At 38.9% G+C, this 17700-nt stretch overlaps 2 protein-coding genes across 6 annotated transcripts in view; one reads left to right on the top strand and one right to left on the bottom strand.

Moving 5' to 3' along the window:
- The window catches only part of LOC309511702 (E3 ubiquitin-protein ligase TRIM39-like), a 208088-nt gene that overhangs the window by 20592 nt on the left and 169796 nt on the right, over positions 1-17700 (bottom strand). The window contains exons 1-8 of one of the 5 annotated variants that reach the window (XM_082186967.1): positions 14188-14204; positions 10623-10695; positions 9895-10466; positions 9685-9780; positions 9136-9369; positions 8906-9044; positions 8558-8593; positions 7794-8405 (exon numbers count right to left, since the gene is read on the bottom strand). The exons of 1 other annotated variant lie outside the window; for it this stretch is intronic. In XM_082186967.1, the coding sequence (XP_082043093.1) occupies positions 7858-8405; positions 8558-8593; positions 8906-9044; positions 9136-9369; positions 9685-9780; positions 9895-10466; positions 10623-10683 (1686 nt within the window). In that variant the 5' untranslated portion in view covers positions 10684-10695; positions 14188-14204 and the 3' untranslated portion in view covers positions 7794-7857. Of the gene's footprint in view, positions 1-7793; positions 8406-8557; positions 8594-8905; positions 9045-9135; positions 9370-9684; positions 9781-9894; positions 10467-10622; positions 10696-14187; positions 14205-17700 lie in introns of those variants that run through there. 3 more of the 5 variants (XM_082186968.1, XM_082186961.1, XM_082186965.1) reach the window with 3 other exon arrangements.
- LOC309511707 (uncharacterized protein) overlaps positions 1507-17700 on the top strand; it is a 169225-nt gene continuing 153031 nt past the window's right edge. Inside the window, exon 1 of the mRNA XM_082186977.1 lies at positions 1507-2248. The gene's annotated coding sequence lies outside the window, so the exon portion shown is untranslated. The remainder of the gene's footprint in view (positions 2249-17700) is intronic.

Genomic DNA, 17700 nt, shown 5'->3' with positions numbered 1-17700 from the left:
ACAAAAATGTTTGGAATTATTAATCAATCAACACAGGAAGTATGGTGATATTTATTATTGTTAGAAATTTTACCCTATTATTATTGTTAAGTTTTTCTGAGACAAAATGTCTGATAAAATATGCAGTTTAATATAAGAATATAAGAGGTTCAGTAAAATTATGTTTTCTATTTATTTATTTTTTTAAACTATACATGTACATATACATTTCTGAGACAAAATGTCTGAAAAAATATGCAGTTTAATATAAGAATATAAGGTTATGGAAATCCTGGATAGCCTTTATAACTCAACCCTAACATCTCTAATCATGAATAAACCAAACCCTTCATGTGAAGTTTTTAAATTTAAATTTAAATTTACTCATTTTTACCAGATGCCAAATTTCGGACAGTTTATTTTTATTTTATTTTTACCTTAAATAAAGGCATGTAAAACTAAAAGATGACGATGGAACATGTAATTCGTAATGATTGATGGCAGAATTACTCCAGGTTTCTCAGGATGTTGAAGCACAAAGATCAGGAAGTTCAGGTGCTTTAGTGTGGATTTGCTGAATCCAACAGGCCAATACTTGAAGAACGACACAATCACTGTGATCAGACTTTCCACACACATCCAGTGGAAAAGATGGACTGATGGAGACACTGAGTTCCTTAAAAGTTAAGCAGAAATAATCTTTCCAAACCCCTTTATAAACATAATCTGCAGCCATTGGTTTAAGAAATTCTCCTGACTCTTCCGTTAGATGCAGTCGACTCTGTTTATGGAAATATGAAAATTGTGTCTTTGTCCCAGGAGAGACTCCGGGTCCCATTAAAGCCGTCCTCTGGGTTCTTTGGTTTCATCTTGTGTCCTAAACCTCAGTGGACAGAACATTTGTCCTGCCGTCTCTGTTAAAACCATAGACTGTAAAAAAAGATGGACGACGCCCCTTCGCTCTCTTCCATTGATGAGAACTGAAGCCGCCAGTGTGCCGATATGGCGCTGACATATTGGAACTTGAGTCTGCGCAGTAGCCATAGATATAATATAATAAAGGCTAGATGTCTCGTCCGCGCTGCTGGCCAATGGAGGTCAACGTCCGCACACGGCGGCCATCTTGCCACAGGGAGCTCGCTCACTCGTAACATTGTGTTAATGGTGCATGTACTTTTTAAATAACCATAACTTGCTAAATTTTCTACCGATTTTCAAATGGTTTGGTTTGTTATAAACGTCAGAGATGTAGTTATGACACTGCATACATATCAATAAATATAATATTATATATTTAAACATGTTCAAGCATCCAGAATTATAGCCACGTTAATAACGTTTGTAAGAAACCAAACCGTTTGTAAATCCGTCAAGATTTCAGCGAGATAAGAGGATTTGTGTCCGTGCTGATTACTCACCTTACTTCAGATACCACAGAAAGCTTCCCTGTGACAAGATGGCCACCAGTGATGCCGTTCGAGACTCCGCCTTAAGACATCTAGCCTTATATGGAAATCTATGGCAGTAGCGATCTCGGGACCAGACCTGCGCAGTCGTGAGCAGGAAGTAAAGCCGCGAAATCAACGCTCCGCCCTCACTCTCGCAGAATGCACTCAGGGAGAGTGGATTCTGCACACTTTTTAAAAAATTGATTGCAGTACGACAAGAGGCTTGTTAAAATAAAGTAAATACAATCTCCTCAGTCCTCCGAAGATCCCGAAAAAAATGTCTGTTGGTGCTTCAGTGACTACTTCGCTCAGAGAACCTGTCAATCACAGCTGTCAATCATGATGTTACACCACCGCATCACGTAACTAACTAAAAAACAACTTATTTTTGAAACAGACACTTGAACTTACATCAGTGTGATAAAAACGACAGCAAATGAAATAAACCACCTTTGGAAAAATGATATTTGAAATGTAATTTAATTGTTTAGTTGTTCTCACGTTCCGTTGAATAACACAGGGAGGCGGGGCTTATGACCTATACTAGGACCAGTCACCGGGGGGCGTTTTGGCTTCACTTTTCAGGGCTTGTGCGGCACGCTTGGTTAAAACCATCAGAACTTAACAATCACCCAATCCATCATGTGTTAAATACTGCAACACACACTCAATACACAAACAGTGCATTAAAATGTGGATCCAATATATTCATCCATTAATGAGTGGTGCAGGCATCATTATTAATCATCATTAGGACTAAAGATGCACAATCAAAAATTATTTACCAGACATAGCACTCACAAAGAACACATTTTAACCAAGTAAACTAAATAAAACAAAATCACTAAACACATTAAATTAAATTAAAACTATATAGTGCCACCCAGTGAACATTATCTACAGTAATGCTGTAGCACAGAGGCCTCAGAGAATCTTAAAGTGATAGTTCACACAGAAAAATTATAATTCTGTCATCATTTATGAGTTTCTTGACTGTGACTGGTTTACTTTAAAGAGATAAAGTTTTCTACTCTTTCTCTCAGGACACAGAACAATGTGAAAAGACCAGAATATGTGACTAGCTTTCTATATATATATTTTTTTTCCATCAAAACAATGACCTTATTTTATCTCTATCTACTGTAAAAAGAAGCTGTGCTCAGTTTTCATACAGATCAAAAGACATTAAACATAAACAGCAATATAAATAGGCATCTTTAATATAATAATCTCTACTATGTCCTGAAAGAAGGAAATATCTTTTATAAAATGTCATATTTGTATCTCTCCTTCATATCAGCACCATCAGATATTTAACAGTCCTATATTTTATTTGAAGATGTATATAACTGTATCAATAAACAATGAGCATTTAAATAAATCTGATGCGCGTTGAAATTTGTTTATTATTCTATTCTATTGTTATGGTTAAACATTTGAAATGGTAACTATTAGTGATCCAACTCTGCATACTCTTAAAGGTTACGTCCGTGGATCACGGCTGAACGCGTCTTCTCCACACTCACTTACAAACAAACAAACTTATAATATAAATTAGCATTAATATTGATAGCATCACTGGTAGCTTCGTTGCTAACTCACTGTCCATCTGTTAAAATGGCGAATATATCAGATGTAAGTAGTCTACCGCTTGGTGCAGGTGAGGACACATTTGAGCTGCACGCACTGCAGTCTGAGCTGGAAGCTGTTGAGAAACAGATCCACAACCTTTTATTGAGACAGGCCGAGCTGAGAGACCGGTGTTTGGCTCTTGAAACATCACGCGCCGATGCACACAAATCAGTGTTTAACGTTACTAACCCGCTACTCCGTGCGTTCCTCAGCATCGGTCGCAATCAGCCATGGTCTCGTTCACTCCGGCTCCAACACGCCACCACGAAGCATGGGTGGTTCCGCAGAGGAAGACGCGAGTCAGGTTTAGACCAAGACTTTCTCCGACCCTCCCGGTTTTCGAGTTATCGATACAAAACCGCTTCTCCCCTCTACGCGAAACAGAACACGATGCTGTGATCATCGGCGATTCCATCGTTCGGCACGTACACGCTACGTTAGGTAAAAGTAAGGTGCAAAGTCACTGCTTTCCTGGTGCTCGTGTTTCTGAAATCGCTGCTCGCGTTCCCGAGATCCTGAACGGTGACGAGCGCGTCGGAACTGTGGTCCTGCACGCGGGAGTGAACGACATCAGGCTGCGCCAGACGGAGATTCTGAAGAAAGACTTCAGGAATCTGATCGATACGGTACGCAGCACATCGCCTGAAACAACGATCATTGTGTCAGGACCGCTTCCCACGTACCGATTAGGGCATGAAAAGTTCTGCAGATTATTTGCGCTAAATGAATGGTTAATGTCATGGTGCAATGAGCAGAAACTGCTCTTTGTAAATAATTGGAATCTGTTTTGGGAGCGTCCTAGGCTTTTCCGTGCTGATGGCTTACACCCAAGCAGATTCGGAGCGGATCTTCTGTCAGATAACATCTCCAAAATGTTAAATACCCTTTGACTAGTAACCAAAAGTCCAAATCATAGTCTCTGCTGCACCAATTCAACTGATATAAATACTAGTGTAGAACATTGCATAGAAACCGTGTCTATTCCTCGTTTAGTGAGATCAAATAATAAATCTAATGCAGGATCTAGGAAAAATCTAATTGTTATTAAAACAGAAAATGTTGCTATTAGTAAACAAAAACTATTTCTAAAGCTAGGTCTTCTAAACATTAGATCACTCACACCTAAGGCAGTTATTGTAAATGAAATAGTCACAGATAATAGCTTCAATGTACTTTGCCTTACTGAAACCTGGCTTAAACCAAATGATTATTTCGGTATTAATGAGTCTACTCCTCCTGGATACTGTTATAAGCATGAGCCCCGTCTGATTGGTCGTGGCGGAGGTGTTGCAACCATTTATAGAGATATTCTAAATGTTACCCAGAAAACGGGTAATAAGTTTATTTCATTTGAAGTACTTGTACTAAATGTTACGCTCTTAGATGTTAGAAAAACATCCCTATTATCTCTAGCCTTGGCTACCGTATATAGACCGCCAGGGCCTTACGCTGATTTCCTAAAAGAGTTCGCAGATTTTCTCTCAGACCTATTAGTCAATGTCGATAAAGCACTAATTGTTGGAGATTTTAACATACACGTAGATAATCCAAATGATGCGTTAGGAGCTGCGTTTACAGATTTATTCAATTCATTTGGGGTCAAGCAAAACGTCACCGGACCAACACATCGTCTTAATCATACACTCGATTTAATTATATCACATGGAACCGATCCAACCGATATAGATATCATTCCACAAAGTGATGAAGTCACTGATCACTACATGGTAACTTGCATATTACGTACTGCTGTAATATGTCATGCGGCGTCGCGTTATCAACCAGGCAGAACAATCCTCCCATCCACCATAGATAATTTCTCAAATTGCTTATCTAATCTGTCTCGGCTGCTGCCTGAACCCAAACAAACAGATGAACTAGAAGAACTAACTAGCACTATGAGCACCATTCTCTCTAGAACATTGGATGTGGTTGCACCTATTAAATTAAAAAAGGTCAGAGAGAAAAATAAAGCACCATGGTATAACAATACTACGCATGTTTTAAAGAGAGAAACCCGTATTTTAGAGCGTAAATGGAAACAAACTAATTTAGAGGTCTTTAGAATCGCGTGGAAAGACAGTATGTCACGTTATAAAAAGGCCCTAAAAGCGGCCAGGGCTGAGCACCTCCGCAAACTAATAGAAAACAACCAAAACAATCCAAGGTTTTTATTTAACACCGTGGCTAGACTAACAAATAAACAGACGTCACCCGAACAAAATATCCCGTTACAGTTCAGTAGTAATGATTTCATGAACTTCTTCACTGAGAAAATAGAAAGCATCAGAACCACAATTGTAAACGTTCAATCTTCAATCGCGCCTTATAATTCAGCTTCAATTATCACCTCGCAAGAACAATTACAGTGCTTTACAACTATAGAACAAAAAGAGTTAAATAAACGTATCACTTCGTCTAAAACAACAACATGTTTATTAGATCCTATACCAACTAAACTACTGAAAGAAGTGTTACCTGTAGTGGAAGAGCCTCTCCTCAATATTATAAACTCGTCTTTATCTTTAGGTCATGTTCCAAGAACATTTAAACTGGCAGTTATAAAACCTCTCATTAAGAAACCACAATTAGATCATAATAATCTAGCAAATTATAGACCCATTTCAAATCTTCCATTTATGTCTAAAATATTAGAAAAAGTGGTGTCCGCTCAACTGGGCTCTTTCTTGCAACAAAATGATATCTATGAAAAGTTTCAGTCTGGATTCAGACCGCATCATAGCACTGAAACTGCGCTCGCAAAAATCACAAATGATTTACTTTTAGCTTCTGACCAAGGCTGTATCTCAATACTAGTTTTACTTGATCTTAGTGCTGCGTTCGATACTATAGATCACACAATACTCTTAGATCGACTACAAAATTATACTGGTGTTCAAGGACAAGCACTAAGCTGGTTCAAATCATACCTATCTGACCGCTACCAATTTTGTCTATTTAAATGGAGAAAAATCGATCATAACTCCAGTAAACTATGGAGTGCCGCAGGGATCTGTATTAGGCCCTCTGTTATTTTCAATATATATGATGCCACTTGGAAATATTATAAGGAAACATGGAATTAGTTTCCATTGTTATGCTGATGACACTCAAATATATATTTCATCACGGCCGGATGAAAACGCAAAATTTTCCAAATTGACAGAGTGTGTTAAAGATATAAAAGATTGGATGACGCGTAATTTTCTTTTATTAAATCCAGACAAGACAGAGGTAATACTTATCGGTTCAAAAAACCGCCCACAAAACCTCGCACAATACAACTTTAACATCATAGGATGTCCTGTTACTTTATCCTCTACAGTAAAAGACCTGGGTGTTATACTCGATTGCAACCTGTCTTTTGAAAATCATATTTCATATGTTACAAAAACAGCCTTTTTCCACCTTAGAAACATTGCTAAGCTACGTAATATGCTATCAGTTTCTGATGCAGAAAAGTTAGTTCATGCATTCATGACCTCGAGACTGGATTACTGTAATGCTTTATTAGCTGGTTGTCCTGCATCCTCAATAAACAAGCTACAGTTAGTCCAAAATGCCGCCGCTAGAGTTCTTACGAGATCAAGAAAATATGATCATATAACACCGATTTTATCATCACTGCATTGGTTACCTATAAAGTTCCGTATTAATTACAAGGTATTGCTACTGACTTATAAAGCCCTAAACGGCTTAGCTCCAGTCTATTTAACGGATCTTCTATCGCCCTATAATCCATCGCGCTCTTTAAGATCACTAAATTCAAGGCTTTTGGTCATACCTAGGATATCCAGAACCACCAAAGGAGGGAGAGCATTCTCACATTTGGCTCCAAAACTCTGGAATAGTCTTCCTGATACTGTTCGTTGCTCAGACTCGCTCTCCCAGTTTAAAACTAGATTAAAGTCGCATCTCTTCGGCCAGGCATTCATATAATCCCACAGTTCAAACTACAATCCGGCCTCTAGCTCATAAATGCCAGAGGAGAACTGGCTCCCGACTGAGCCTGGGTTCTCCCAAGGTTTTTTTCTCCATTAGGTCACCTGATGGAGTTTTAGGACACCATTAGGTCACTTGATGGAGTTTTTCGGTTCCTTGCCACTGTTGCCTTTGGCTTGCTCAGTTGGGGATATTTTGGGGATATTTAATTTAATTTTATCAATCAATAAATTCCTCTTAAAACAAACTTTGTTGTATTATTTTAATTTAATACTGTGAAGCTGCTTTGATACAATCTGTATTGTGAAAAGCGCTATACAAATACAAAACTTGACTTGACTTGACTTAACTTGGTAATAGACCTACAATGTTTTCTTCTTCTTCTTCTTCTTCTTCTCTTTCTTCTTCTCCTTTTTAAATATTTTGTTTTACCATGATCATAATATCATGGTGTTTTTTTATGTATATACTTTGAAGATCCATATGTAGTGTATGAATAATCATACAGTTCTGATATATATTGAGGTATTACCATCTGATTTACCACAGTATTATCACAGCTTTTATCACAGCAATTAGACACAGCTTTGATCATTTATTAATGTTATCATAATATGGTTGATTATGATGTAAAAATAATATTGTCAGGTTGAGATGGGAGAAAACAACGGCATGAATAATTATGAAAAATTGAAAATAAAATTGTTAAACAAGCATTATAATTTTAATTTGCAATTATAGTTAGAATGATAGGTTTTAACAATGAAAAACAAATTATGAAAAAATAGCAAAACATGTTTAGATTTTTAATTATATAAATCATTTTCATTGTGTATTTCATATTACGGCAGAAAATTCATTTATTGTAATTGACAGGTGTGATGATCAGTGGAGTTGAGTTTTTACCTCCATCATTAAGGCACGGGCCAAAATATGGATAGAGTTTCCCAGTGAAAGACTGATCAGTGAAAGAGTAGAGATGAGAGCTGGACTCCACATCATAAAAGGAGACCAGACCCTCCTCATAATCCACAAACACACCGACCCGCTGCGGCTTCACTCTCACACACAGAGAGACAGAGGGATCAGCACAGGCCCAATATTCATTCTCATTCCTCAGCCACACAGTCCAGCATCCATTACTGGGACTCGCTGTGATTGATCTCTTCCTGTTAATGGATTCTCTGGCCACTCCTAAAGTCCATTTAGTCTTTCCCTTCACCTGCACCTCAAAATAAAATCTCCCCGAGTAGAATCCCTCCTTTCCCAGGACACTTACACATGTATCAAATCTCTCTGGTTTGTCTGGGAGTTTCTGTATAATGTCTCCACATCTCACTTGTTTTCCATCATCAGACAGGATGAGTTCAGGATGAGCTGTATCAGGATCCAGAGTCACATCCACTGAGAAAACAGAGAATATAAATCACAAATTGATACAGATATTCAGTGATGATGTTTGTAATATGTAATCAGTGTTTAATCATACTGTCGGTCAGTGATGAAGCTGTGAGTATCTGAATGTAATCTAGTGTAGTGCAGACAGCACACTGTACCTGCATACTGCTGTCTCCTCTTCACTTCTGTAGAGACTAATGACAATAAAACACCATCAGATCTTTGACATGTTTATGTGTGGAATTATAGACAAGATTTAAGGTTATATTTAAAGAATTGTGTACAACATCATGTTTTATCTGATCAATGTTTCTCTGTTGATATTTAGAGAATCCCTGAACTCCTATTGTGTTTGAGCTCGAAATATTCGTCATTTTTAGAACATCTTTGGGAATGTTTTGTGAACATTTTATGAAATTTTTACTTTAGATATTTGTATGCCTAATTACTGATATTAAAAGATGATCAATATATGTATCTGTACGGTGTGTTTGATATTGCTGTACCAGTTTGCGTGAGTTTCTCCTGTAGAGAGTCCTGCAGTTTAGTCAGAGCTCTCCTCAGAGTCTCCAGACTCTCATCAGTCTTCACACTGATCTCAGACCAGTTCCTGGTGTTTCTAGAGCTGCACAGGGATGAGTAAATCTACAGCAGGAGAGAGGAGAAATCCTTCAGCATGGGGAGTGTTATGGTGTCATATACTGCATTATCATTGATCAGAGAGATGTTGACTGACCTGTAGGAGGTGGAGGTGATCTTCAGTGTGTGAGAGCTGCTCCAGCTCAGTGTTTCTCATCTTTAGCTCAGTGATCTCCTGCTCCAGCTCTTCAATGAGCTCTTCCTCCTGTTTCTCTGCTGCTTTCTGCTGCTCCTCCATCATCTCCAGCAGTTCAGTCTGACATCTCTCAATGGAGCGGATGAGATCAGTGAAGAGCTCCACACGGGCTGCTTTCTCCTTCTCTGTGTTTCTCTGCTCAACCAGGACAATCAACACATTATTAGTGGCGTTTGTTAAGAGAAGAATCAGTGTTATTTCTCATACTTCAGTGTTTTTAGCCGGTTTTCAAAATCCTTAATTCTGCACCGTTTGCACTGAATGATTCCTCAAATCATGTGTGTTGTTGAGGAGAGATGTGTTATTACTTTACTAAGTGATCAGGGAATCACAGAAGTGTCGATATTCAGACCAGCAGTGTGACTGTGAGTGTGAAATTGCTTTTATACAACAATTCAATAAACAATGATAGATATTAAAATTAATTAAATGAAATTATTTTAAACTCACTTTTCTGACTTCTGCTGAGTGTTTGACATCTTGAATCTTCTTGATTCTGTCCTGGATCATCTGCTGTGTGTCTTTCTGTGTCTTCATCAGTTGAGTCTATAGACAGAGAACAACACACAATATGTTTTCATAACTGATTCATTTATATTAAAGAACATGTGTTTCCTCGTGATAAGAGTCATTTAAAATCAGTTTGTCAGTAACTTCTACCTTCTTCTCTTCACTCTCCTCTTCTAAAGAAACAGTGTTGTGGTTCTTGTGGTCAGTCACGTCACACATCGGACACACACATGTCTGATCATCTCTACAGAACAGCTCCAGAGGTCTCTCATGTTTCTGACATATATAGTCCTCCAGATTACTCACAGGATTTATCAGTTTGTGTTTCTTTAAACCTGCCACTCTCGAATGAGGCTCCAGGTGAGTTTCACAGTAAGAGATCTGACACACCAGACACGACTTCAGGGCTTTCAGCTTTCTTTCCTCACAGAAGTCACACAGAACTTCAGCTTTTTTCAGAACTTCAGGTTTTTTCTCAGGACTTTTCTTTTTATAGTGATCTACGAGCTCTCGGAGTGTGATGTTAATCTTGAGATCAGGTCTGTGCTTGAATGTTTCTTTACAATATGGACAGTTGCAGGTCTGGCTGTTGTCCCAGCACTTATTCAGACAGGTCTTGCAGAAGTTGTGTCCACATGGAGTGGTGACTGGATCAGTGAACATGTCCAGACATATAGAGCACTGAAGCTCCTCAATCAGTGGACCGCTGGAGGAAGACATCGCTGGAGAGAGAAATGAAGAAGATTAATCACCTGCATTAGTTTAAAGTCAAAATCTTATTGAGAGAATGTCCAGAATGTGCAGAGCTTAATTCTAAACAATGCATGGCTATTTTCAAGATTAAATATATGATAGATTTGAGTGGGTTATTGACTCACATGGAGGAAAATCCATACTCCATACTCGTTTTTTTGTTGATGGTGGGAAAGATTCTGCCATTGTTCTTCACCTCTTCAAGAAAATAACAACTACAACAGAATAATCCTAAATAGAAAATGTTGTTTACATTAAAAGACAAGTACAGATAACCCCCTGTAACTGTTGTGTTTCTGTTCAGCCTTGTTAGTCACATGTCTTTTGTTTTCCCGCCACTCATCCGTTAACATATCTACCATCATTAGTTCGTTATCATCATCTGTGTCTTGTCAATCATTTTCATCTGTGTCACCTGGATTGTGTTCATCAGTGTCTGTATTTAGTTCCCTCTGTTCAGTCAGTCTTGGTCCATTCTTGTCTATGTAATGTCACAACCTGTGTGTATCCTGCCATTTTGTATCGCTTGAGTTATATTTGTAAGTAAACACTTTGTATTGGAGCCTTCTGCCTTCCTCGTCTTCTTCTGCCTGCACACTAGGGATGGGGACATGAAGCCTCATGAATCACTGAGGCTTTCCCCTGACTGTTCCGGGAAAAGATTCAAAGCTTCGAGAGTGTCGAGAACTGGTCGAGAACAGCGTCATCTGGTGCTTATTTAAAATAAAGCAGCCAGAAGCCTGTGTTAGAAGCTCTGGCAGATGAAGCAACCACAACAAACTCCACAGAGCCTTCACCGCTGGTCCCGTCCAGCCCAGAGCCCTCACTGCTGGTCGCGTCCAACCCAGAGCTCACATCATGTCATGCCTGCCGAGCTAGAGACTGACTATTCACGTCATGCCCGCCGAGCCAGAGACTGTTCACGTCATGCCCGCCGAGCCAGAGATTGTTCACGTCATGCCCGCCGAGCCAGAGACTGTTCACGTCATGCCCGCCGAGCCAGAGATTGTTCACGTCATGCCCGCCGAGCCAGAGCTGCACGTCAATCCTGCCGAACCTGAGCTTCATGTCAATCCTGCCGAGCTCAAATCTTCTGTCCCCGAGTCTGTCTCCAAATTCCCACCCAGCCTCCCTCTCCCACCTCCTCCCATCTACCACCTCTCAACCCTTCCACCACTGCCTGTCAGCCCCTCTGCTCCTCTCTCCATCTTCTGGGAGGTGGAGTCGCCGTGGGTCTGCCAGTCTACAGCTCCAGCCTGGTCGGTGGATCCCCGGTCTCTGCCTCCGACCTCCGTGACCAGAACTCCGCCTCAGCCCAGCAGTCCATTGACGTCCCCTTGGCTCTTATCTCCTTCAGCTCCACCGTGGCCCATCAGTGCACCAGTTCTGCCAGGCTCCCTCGTCCCCCCGGATCCACCTTGGTCGCTCGTCCACCTTCCCTCACCTCAGGACTGCACTTCTCTGGCTTCGCCTCGTCCCTTCGTCCCCCCAGCTCAGATGGACTCACTCCTTCAGTTCCTCCTTGGTCCTCACTCCCTCTGTCTTCACCGCGCCCTTCTGTGTCCCCACCTGCACCTCAGTCGCCTGAGCCGGCGGCCCCGCCATGTCCCGCTGGATCTTCGGCGTCGCCTGGGCTCGTCGGCTTTCCGGCTCCATCCTGATCTCCTCTCCCACCTGCTACGCCCCCGTCAGTCGGCCCCCTGGAGTCGTCATCCCTACCTCCACCATGGCTCCTCCCTCCATCTGCTCCACCCTGGCCGTCTGCTCCGCCCTGGTTCCTCTCTCCCTCTGCAGTTGGTCCCTCCACGGCGCGAGGACGCGCCTACCGAGAGGGGGGAGTACTGTAACTGTTGTGTTTCTGTTCAGCCTTGTTAGTCACATGTCTTTTGTTTTCCCGCCACTCATCCATTGCCATATCTACCATCATTAGTTCGTTATCATCATCTGTGTCTTGTCAATCATTTTCATCTGTGTCACCTGGTTTGTGTTCATCAGTGTCTGTATGTAGTTCCCTCTGTTCAGTCAGTCTTGGTCCATTCTTGTCTATGTAATGTCACAACCTGTGTGTATCCTGCCATTTTATATCGCTTGAGTTATATTTGTAAGTAAACACTTTGTATTGGAGCCTTCTGCCTTCCTCGTCTTCTTCTGCCTGCATGCACACACCCTGACACCCCCCAGATAACCTCAGTGTTTTTCAACCACAGAAAGAGGTAATAAAACAGCTCGAGAACAATGATGTTACATTTAGCCTACCTCAAAATGATCTACATGGTAGTATGTTTTATATGTGCACTATATTACATATTTATTATATTTTTACTTAAATCATTAAAATAGCCTATTATAACATTGTTTTTATAATAAAAATCGCATAATATTTAATTTGAGTTGTTATTTTTAATCTTTAATAATAATACCATCTGACAGGGTTCTCTCTCTGTAACCTGTTTACAGCATTAGGTGACATATTTTTGTTTCTTGAGAAAACAAATGAACACGTACTGTAGGCTCTACTGTAGCCCCGACCCCCAATAACGTGAATCACAATATTTGACGTGGGCTGAATTTTATTGGATACAACATGAGCTAAAATATAGTTGAAATGTGATGTTTTCAAATCTAATTTTGACCGTACCTGAAACGGAAACAGAAGTAAAACATTGCTTATTCTAAGACGTGCATTTATTGCATGGACTTAGCAAAAACATAATGTAAGTGTCTAAAATGTGTGAGCACAGTTCAGTTGAATGATAAATAAAAATGTCACTTAATGCTGAATTTGCTGAAACAACCACATCATGGCAGGTAGCCTACAGATAAAAATTTAAATTTCGTCACTTTAAGATAACGAGGAACAGATTGTTTTTCTGAAAGAGAGTGTAGCAAAAGTCTGATATCATGCTTTGCAATGTAGTGAAGACATTGAAAGCTTCATAGGCCTACACAGACACTTTAGCCTATCGCAGTATTATTTATAGTTATCATACAACTGCATGACCAATAACACCTTAACTATAAATAGTTAACTATAAATAGGCTAGGCTATGTCTTGTCATTGTTACTGATACGCTCTTTACATTTCCTTTCTCTTATGGTGATATGAAATAATCAAAATGAGAAATAAATCACACGTGTATTGTAAACGCGCCGGAAAACAAACGCGCCGATCTGCAGACTGCAGCCAGGTCCTTCTCCAAAGGTTTGTCAGTGTCTGTGTAAGGGTCATATCTCTTAAGGCTTTATGTTGTGTGACTAAAATTAAAGAAAGCCCAAACTTTGCTTGACAAGCAATCAAATGACATATTTAAATACAATTCTGATAGCTTCCATTTCAGTGCAGTAAACAACTAAAATAGTTGAGTGAGTTTTTGACATGATTAAACCCTCGGGCCAGTTGCATATAAAACTATTATGTTAAGACTGTCTTAAGAATTAAATAGCAGTCATCGCTCTTTCTTTTCGGTATCAAATTACACCAATCTACGTTTTTGTGTAACTGACTTTAAAAAGTTATGAACAGTCTTAAAGAAAAAAAATTATTAACTTTGATCATCTAAGGACTAGCAGTTTATGCAAACTGCACCTGGTTCTGTTAAACTTTTTCCAGTTCGACATAAACCTACTAAACCAGTTCACTTCCATTAGAAACCTGTTCAGCACAATCTCTCTTATATTTCTATCTCTTACCTGTGAGGATCAGATGTGTCCACAAGACTCTTTGATGGGATCAATAAATATTCTGTAGTTTAAGGAGGCTGATCGTTTCAGGCGTCCATATTGCTGTTTCACTTTCTCTGAATCTCTCTGAACTACAGTGATGTCAGAGAGTGATGTCAGAGAGTGATGTCAGAGCTCCTCCTACATGTATTTCATGTGTTGTCTAACGGTATCCATTGATAGGAAATTGTTTTTGTTAGGTACTGTATACCTCAAATATTAAAAAAAATATAATGTTGATTTGTTCTCTGATATTGAAAATGAGATTAACAAAGTAAGAAAAAGATTTCATGATCTTGAAATGATTCTAGGTGGGGACTTTAATATTGTCTAGGGATGAGCGAGTACAGCATTATCTGTATCTGTATCTGTTAACAATATGAATTATCTGTATCTGTACTCGGACTGGGCGGGGCCTAACCCGGAAGTGGACGGGATTTAACCCGGAAGTGGGTCGGGTTGTCTTGAAATGGGCGGGGCTTTAACCAGTATGTTATTTTAATCATGCAATTGATATGGGTTGATCAGAAATTGTTATATTTATTGCTGATTAGAAAAATATTTACATGACAGCATCAGCATTGAGCTTCAGAACAATGTTTGATCACGATAACAAACTAACTATATACAGAACAAGTTTTGCAACAATGAATACAGCAGAGCGGGACACAGCAACACAATAAATCTGTATGTGTGTAGGGGAGGGGCGCTGTGACTAGCCTATCACAGAAGGCAGACACAGTCAGCTACACAATGAGGATTTTTATTCAATCCAAGCACAGATATTGACTCGTATTACTCGTATAATACTCATACTCGGCAAAAGTGCTTTATCCGTACTGGATACTCGTTTCAGCCGAGTATCCGGCTCAACTCTAATATTGTCCCAGATGTTAAGATGGATAGAATTCCTATTCCAATAAGATCATCTACAAGCGATTCAGAGCTATCTATAGTCTGTGAAAATGTGGGGGTAATTTATATATGGAGATATAAACACCCACATTTGAAAGAGTTCACATGGAGTAATAGGGATAAATCTAAACAGTCAAGAATCGATCTTTGGTTAATTTCTAATTCATTAGAACAAAATACAAACAGAGTATCAATTGAACCATCGATATTGTCTGATCACAAAATGATTTATCTTCTCATTAAAAGGAATAACAAAACTTCATATAAAATCTCTTATTGGAAACTAAAAATAAATTATTGGAAATTGATGGTTTTCAACATGAAATTAAGAAGATAATACAAACATATTGGAATCAAGATAAGCGAACAAATTTATACTGTAAAAATTGGGAGTTTATGAAGTTTCAGATTAGATTTAGTGCAACTGATAAAGGCAAAGAAGTTGCAAAGTCTAACAAGTCAAAGAAAGAGGAAATCATTAGAGATATTTGTAACATCACTAATAATAATACTGATGGGAATTCTAATTGGTTAATGAATCTGCAGGCTGAGTTAGATAAATTATATATAATCAAGGCAAAAGGAACATTTGTTAGATAACAAAGACGTTGGTTAGAGGAAGGGGAAACTAATTCCAGATACTTTTATAATTTGGAGAAAAGGAATGGAGAGTATAATCTATTAGAAAGCTTAATATTAATGGCCATGAAACACAGGACCCTATTATTATTTCAAAATACATCTCAAATGTGTATGGTAAACTATATTCCAGCAGTGCATGTTCTGTAGACACAATAGATGATTTTTTTTAAAGCCCCTAAAAACATAATATAGATCGTATCAATGGAGAATTTAAACCTCTTTGTGATAAGGAAGTATCCATTTTAGAGATAAGAACAGCTATATAAAATAACTTAAATGTTCATTAACTTTAGCATTGAGTAATAATATTTCAAAGTTATTTCAGTCATTTTGATAGACAATATTGTATTTCCCTGCTTTAGAAAGATTCCAGTAAACACTGGGATTAGAAGTGAAAAGGGGAGACAATTAAATTTTAAAGCAGGGGTGTCCAGACTTTTTTTTTAACGGCGGCAGATTCGACACGGCTCTAGAATATTTGAGACCAGTGGCACCAACACACGATACAGAATGTATTAATAATATTACATGTTTTGTCTCTTGGAAATGCACATTTGACAGTAGCTGGAGTTGACAATAGCAGTTGGGATACAGATGTACATTTATTTTCATTAACACAGACAGAAGCGAACATCTGTAAAAAAATCAAATAAAAATAACAGCCTCATTTTAAAGGGCAAAATTACTGAGACAGAAGTTAGAACTCTTAATATACTCTTATTAAAATTAACCATTGTTCTAGCTATCATACATTTAGATCATGAGAACCACAGGTAAAACCACAGATGGCACACATATGGTTTCTGATGAATGGCTTTATTGTGTTTAGCCAGATTTAGTATAAATACAAATGCAAAAAGTAAAATAAAAAAAATGCTAGCTTATAGGCTAACAAAAAATGGCTGTAATTTGGCCTGTATTTCATTACTCATTTAAAACATTTAATAGACCTACATGTCTCCATAATATAATAAATTTGTAGACAAATAGCATTTCTTTTACTTGGCCTGTTTCTCAATAAAAATTTGTAAAAATATTTAAAACAAGATCAGATTGAATTGAGAAGCACTATTTTTAAATTGGTTTTAAATTGTTTTATCTTGCTCATCTTGTTTTTTCACAATTTTTTAGATATTTAAACAAAAACAAAAAAGGTTACAATACATGTTGAAAATATGATTTTTGGCAGTGTGAAATGAGAAAGCACCTTCTGCTTGGACGAGAGAAAGATATGGAAGAGTTCCTGCTCCCATTGCATTGTCTTTCTTATGTCGCCGCCTGTAAGTCTATGGCAGTGCTGACTACGCCACCCGCTGGACAAGACTGGTGAGAGCAAGGGGACTCTATTTTACACAGAAGCACACACAGGCTTGGCTTAGCAAAGTAAAAAGATACAATCTTTATTTTATCTTAGTTAAAAAATAGTCACTTTTGGTTGTCAGTAAATAACACACAAATCCATCATTTAACATAGGGATAAGCCACAGGTGGGAGGGCCACCGGAATACAAGCTTGACCAGGCCTAGGTTTCAATACCACACGTGAGCTAAGGCACACCACTTTAGAGTAGAACGAACACTACAAACTCAGCTTACACAACACGGCAACCATGATCTTTGAGCTATTTCAAAAGACGCACACTTCACAGCATTACACTGCACACATCGGCTCCAAATGGGTGAAACACTCTAAGGAAAGCAGGCTAGAACCCGGTGGGCTAGTCTATCCTATGGGCCCAATCCACACCGAGGCTATTACTAGGGAAGGGGGGTGAGACAAACAAAAAGAAGAAACCGCTAGCCGGTGGCCACAATCAGTTCACTAACACAAATCTTCTTGTAGTTCACTAACTACAGCCCACCGGCTAGTGGGAAAAGAAAAGAAAAAAAATAAACAACATGGAAAAGTGTCTAAAAAGCAGCACCT

Source organism: Leuciscus leuciscus (assembly GCF_965113295.1).
Source record: "Leuciscus leuciscus genome assembly, chromosome: 12".
NCBI lineage: Eukaryota > Metazoa > Chordata > Actinopteri > Cypriniformes > Leuciscidae > Leuciscus > Leuciscus leuciscus.
Note: the sequence above shows the minus strand (reverse complement) of the source record. Positions and strands in the feature narration are given on the sequence as shown.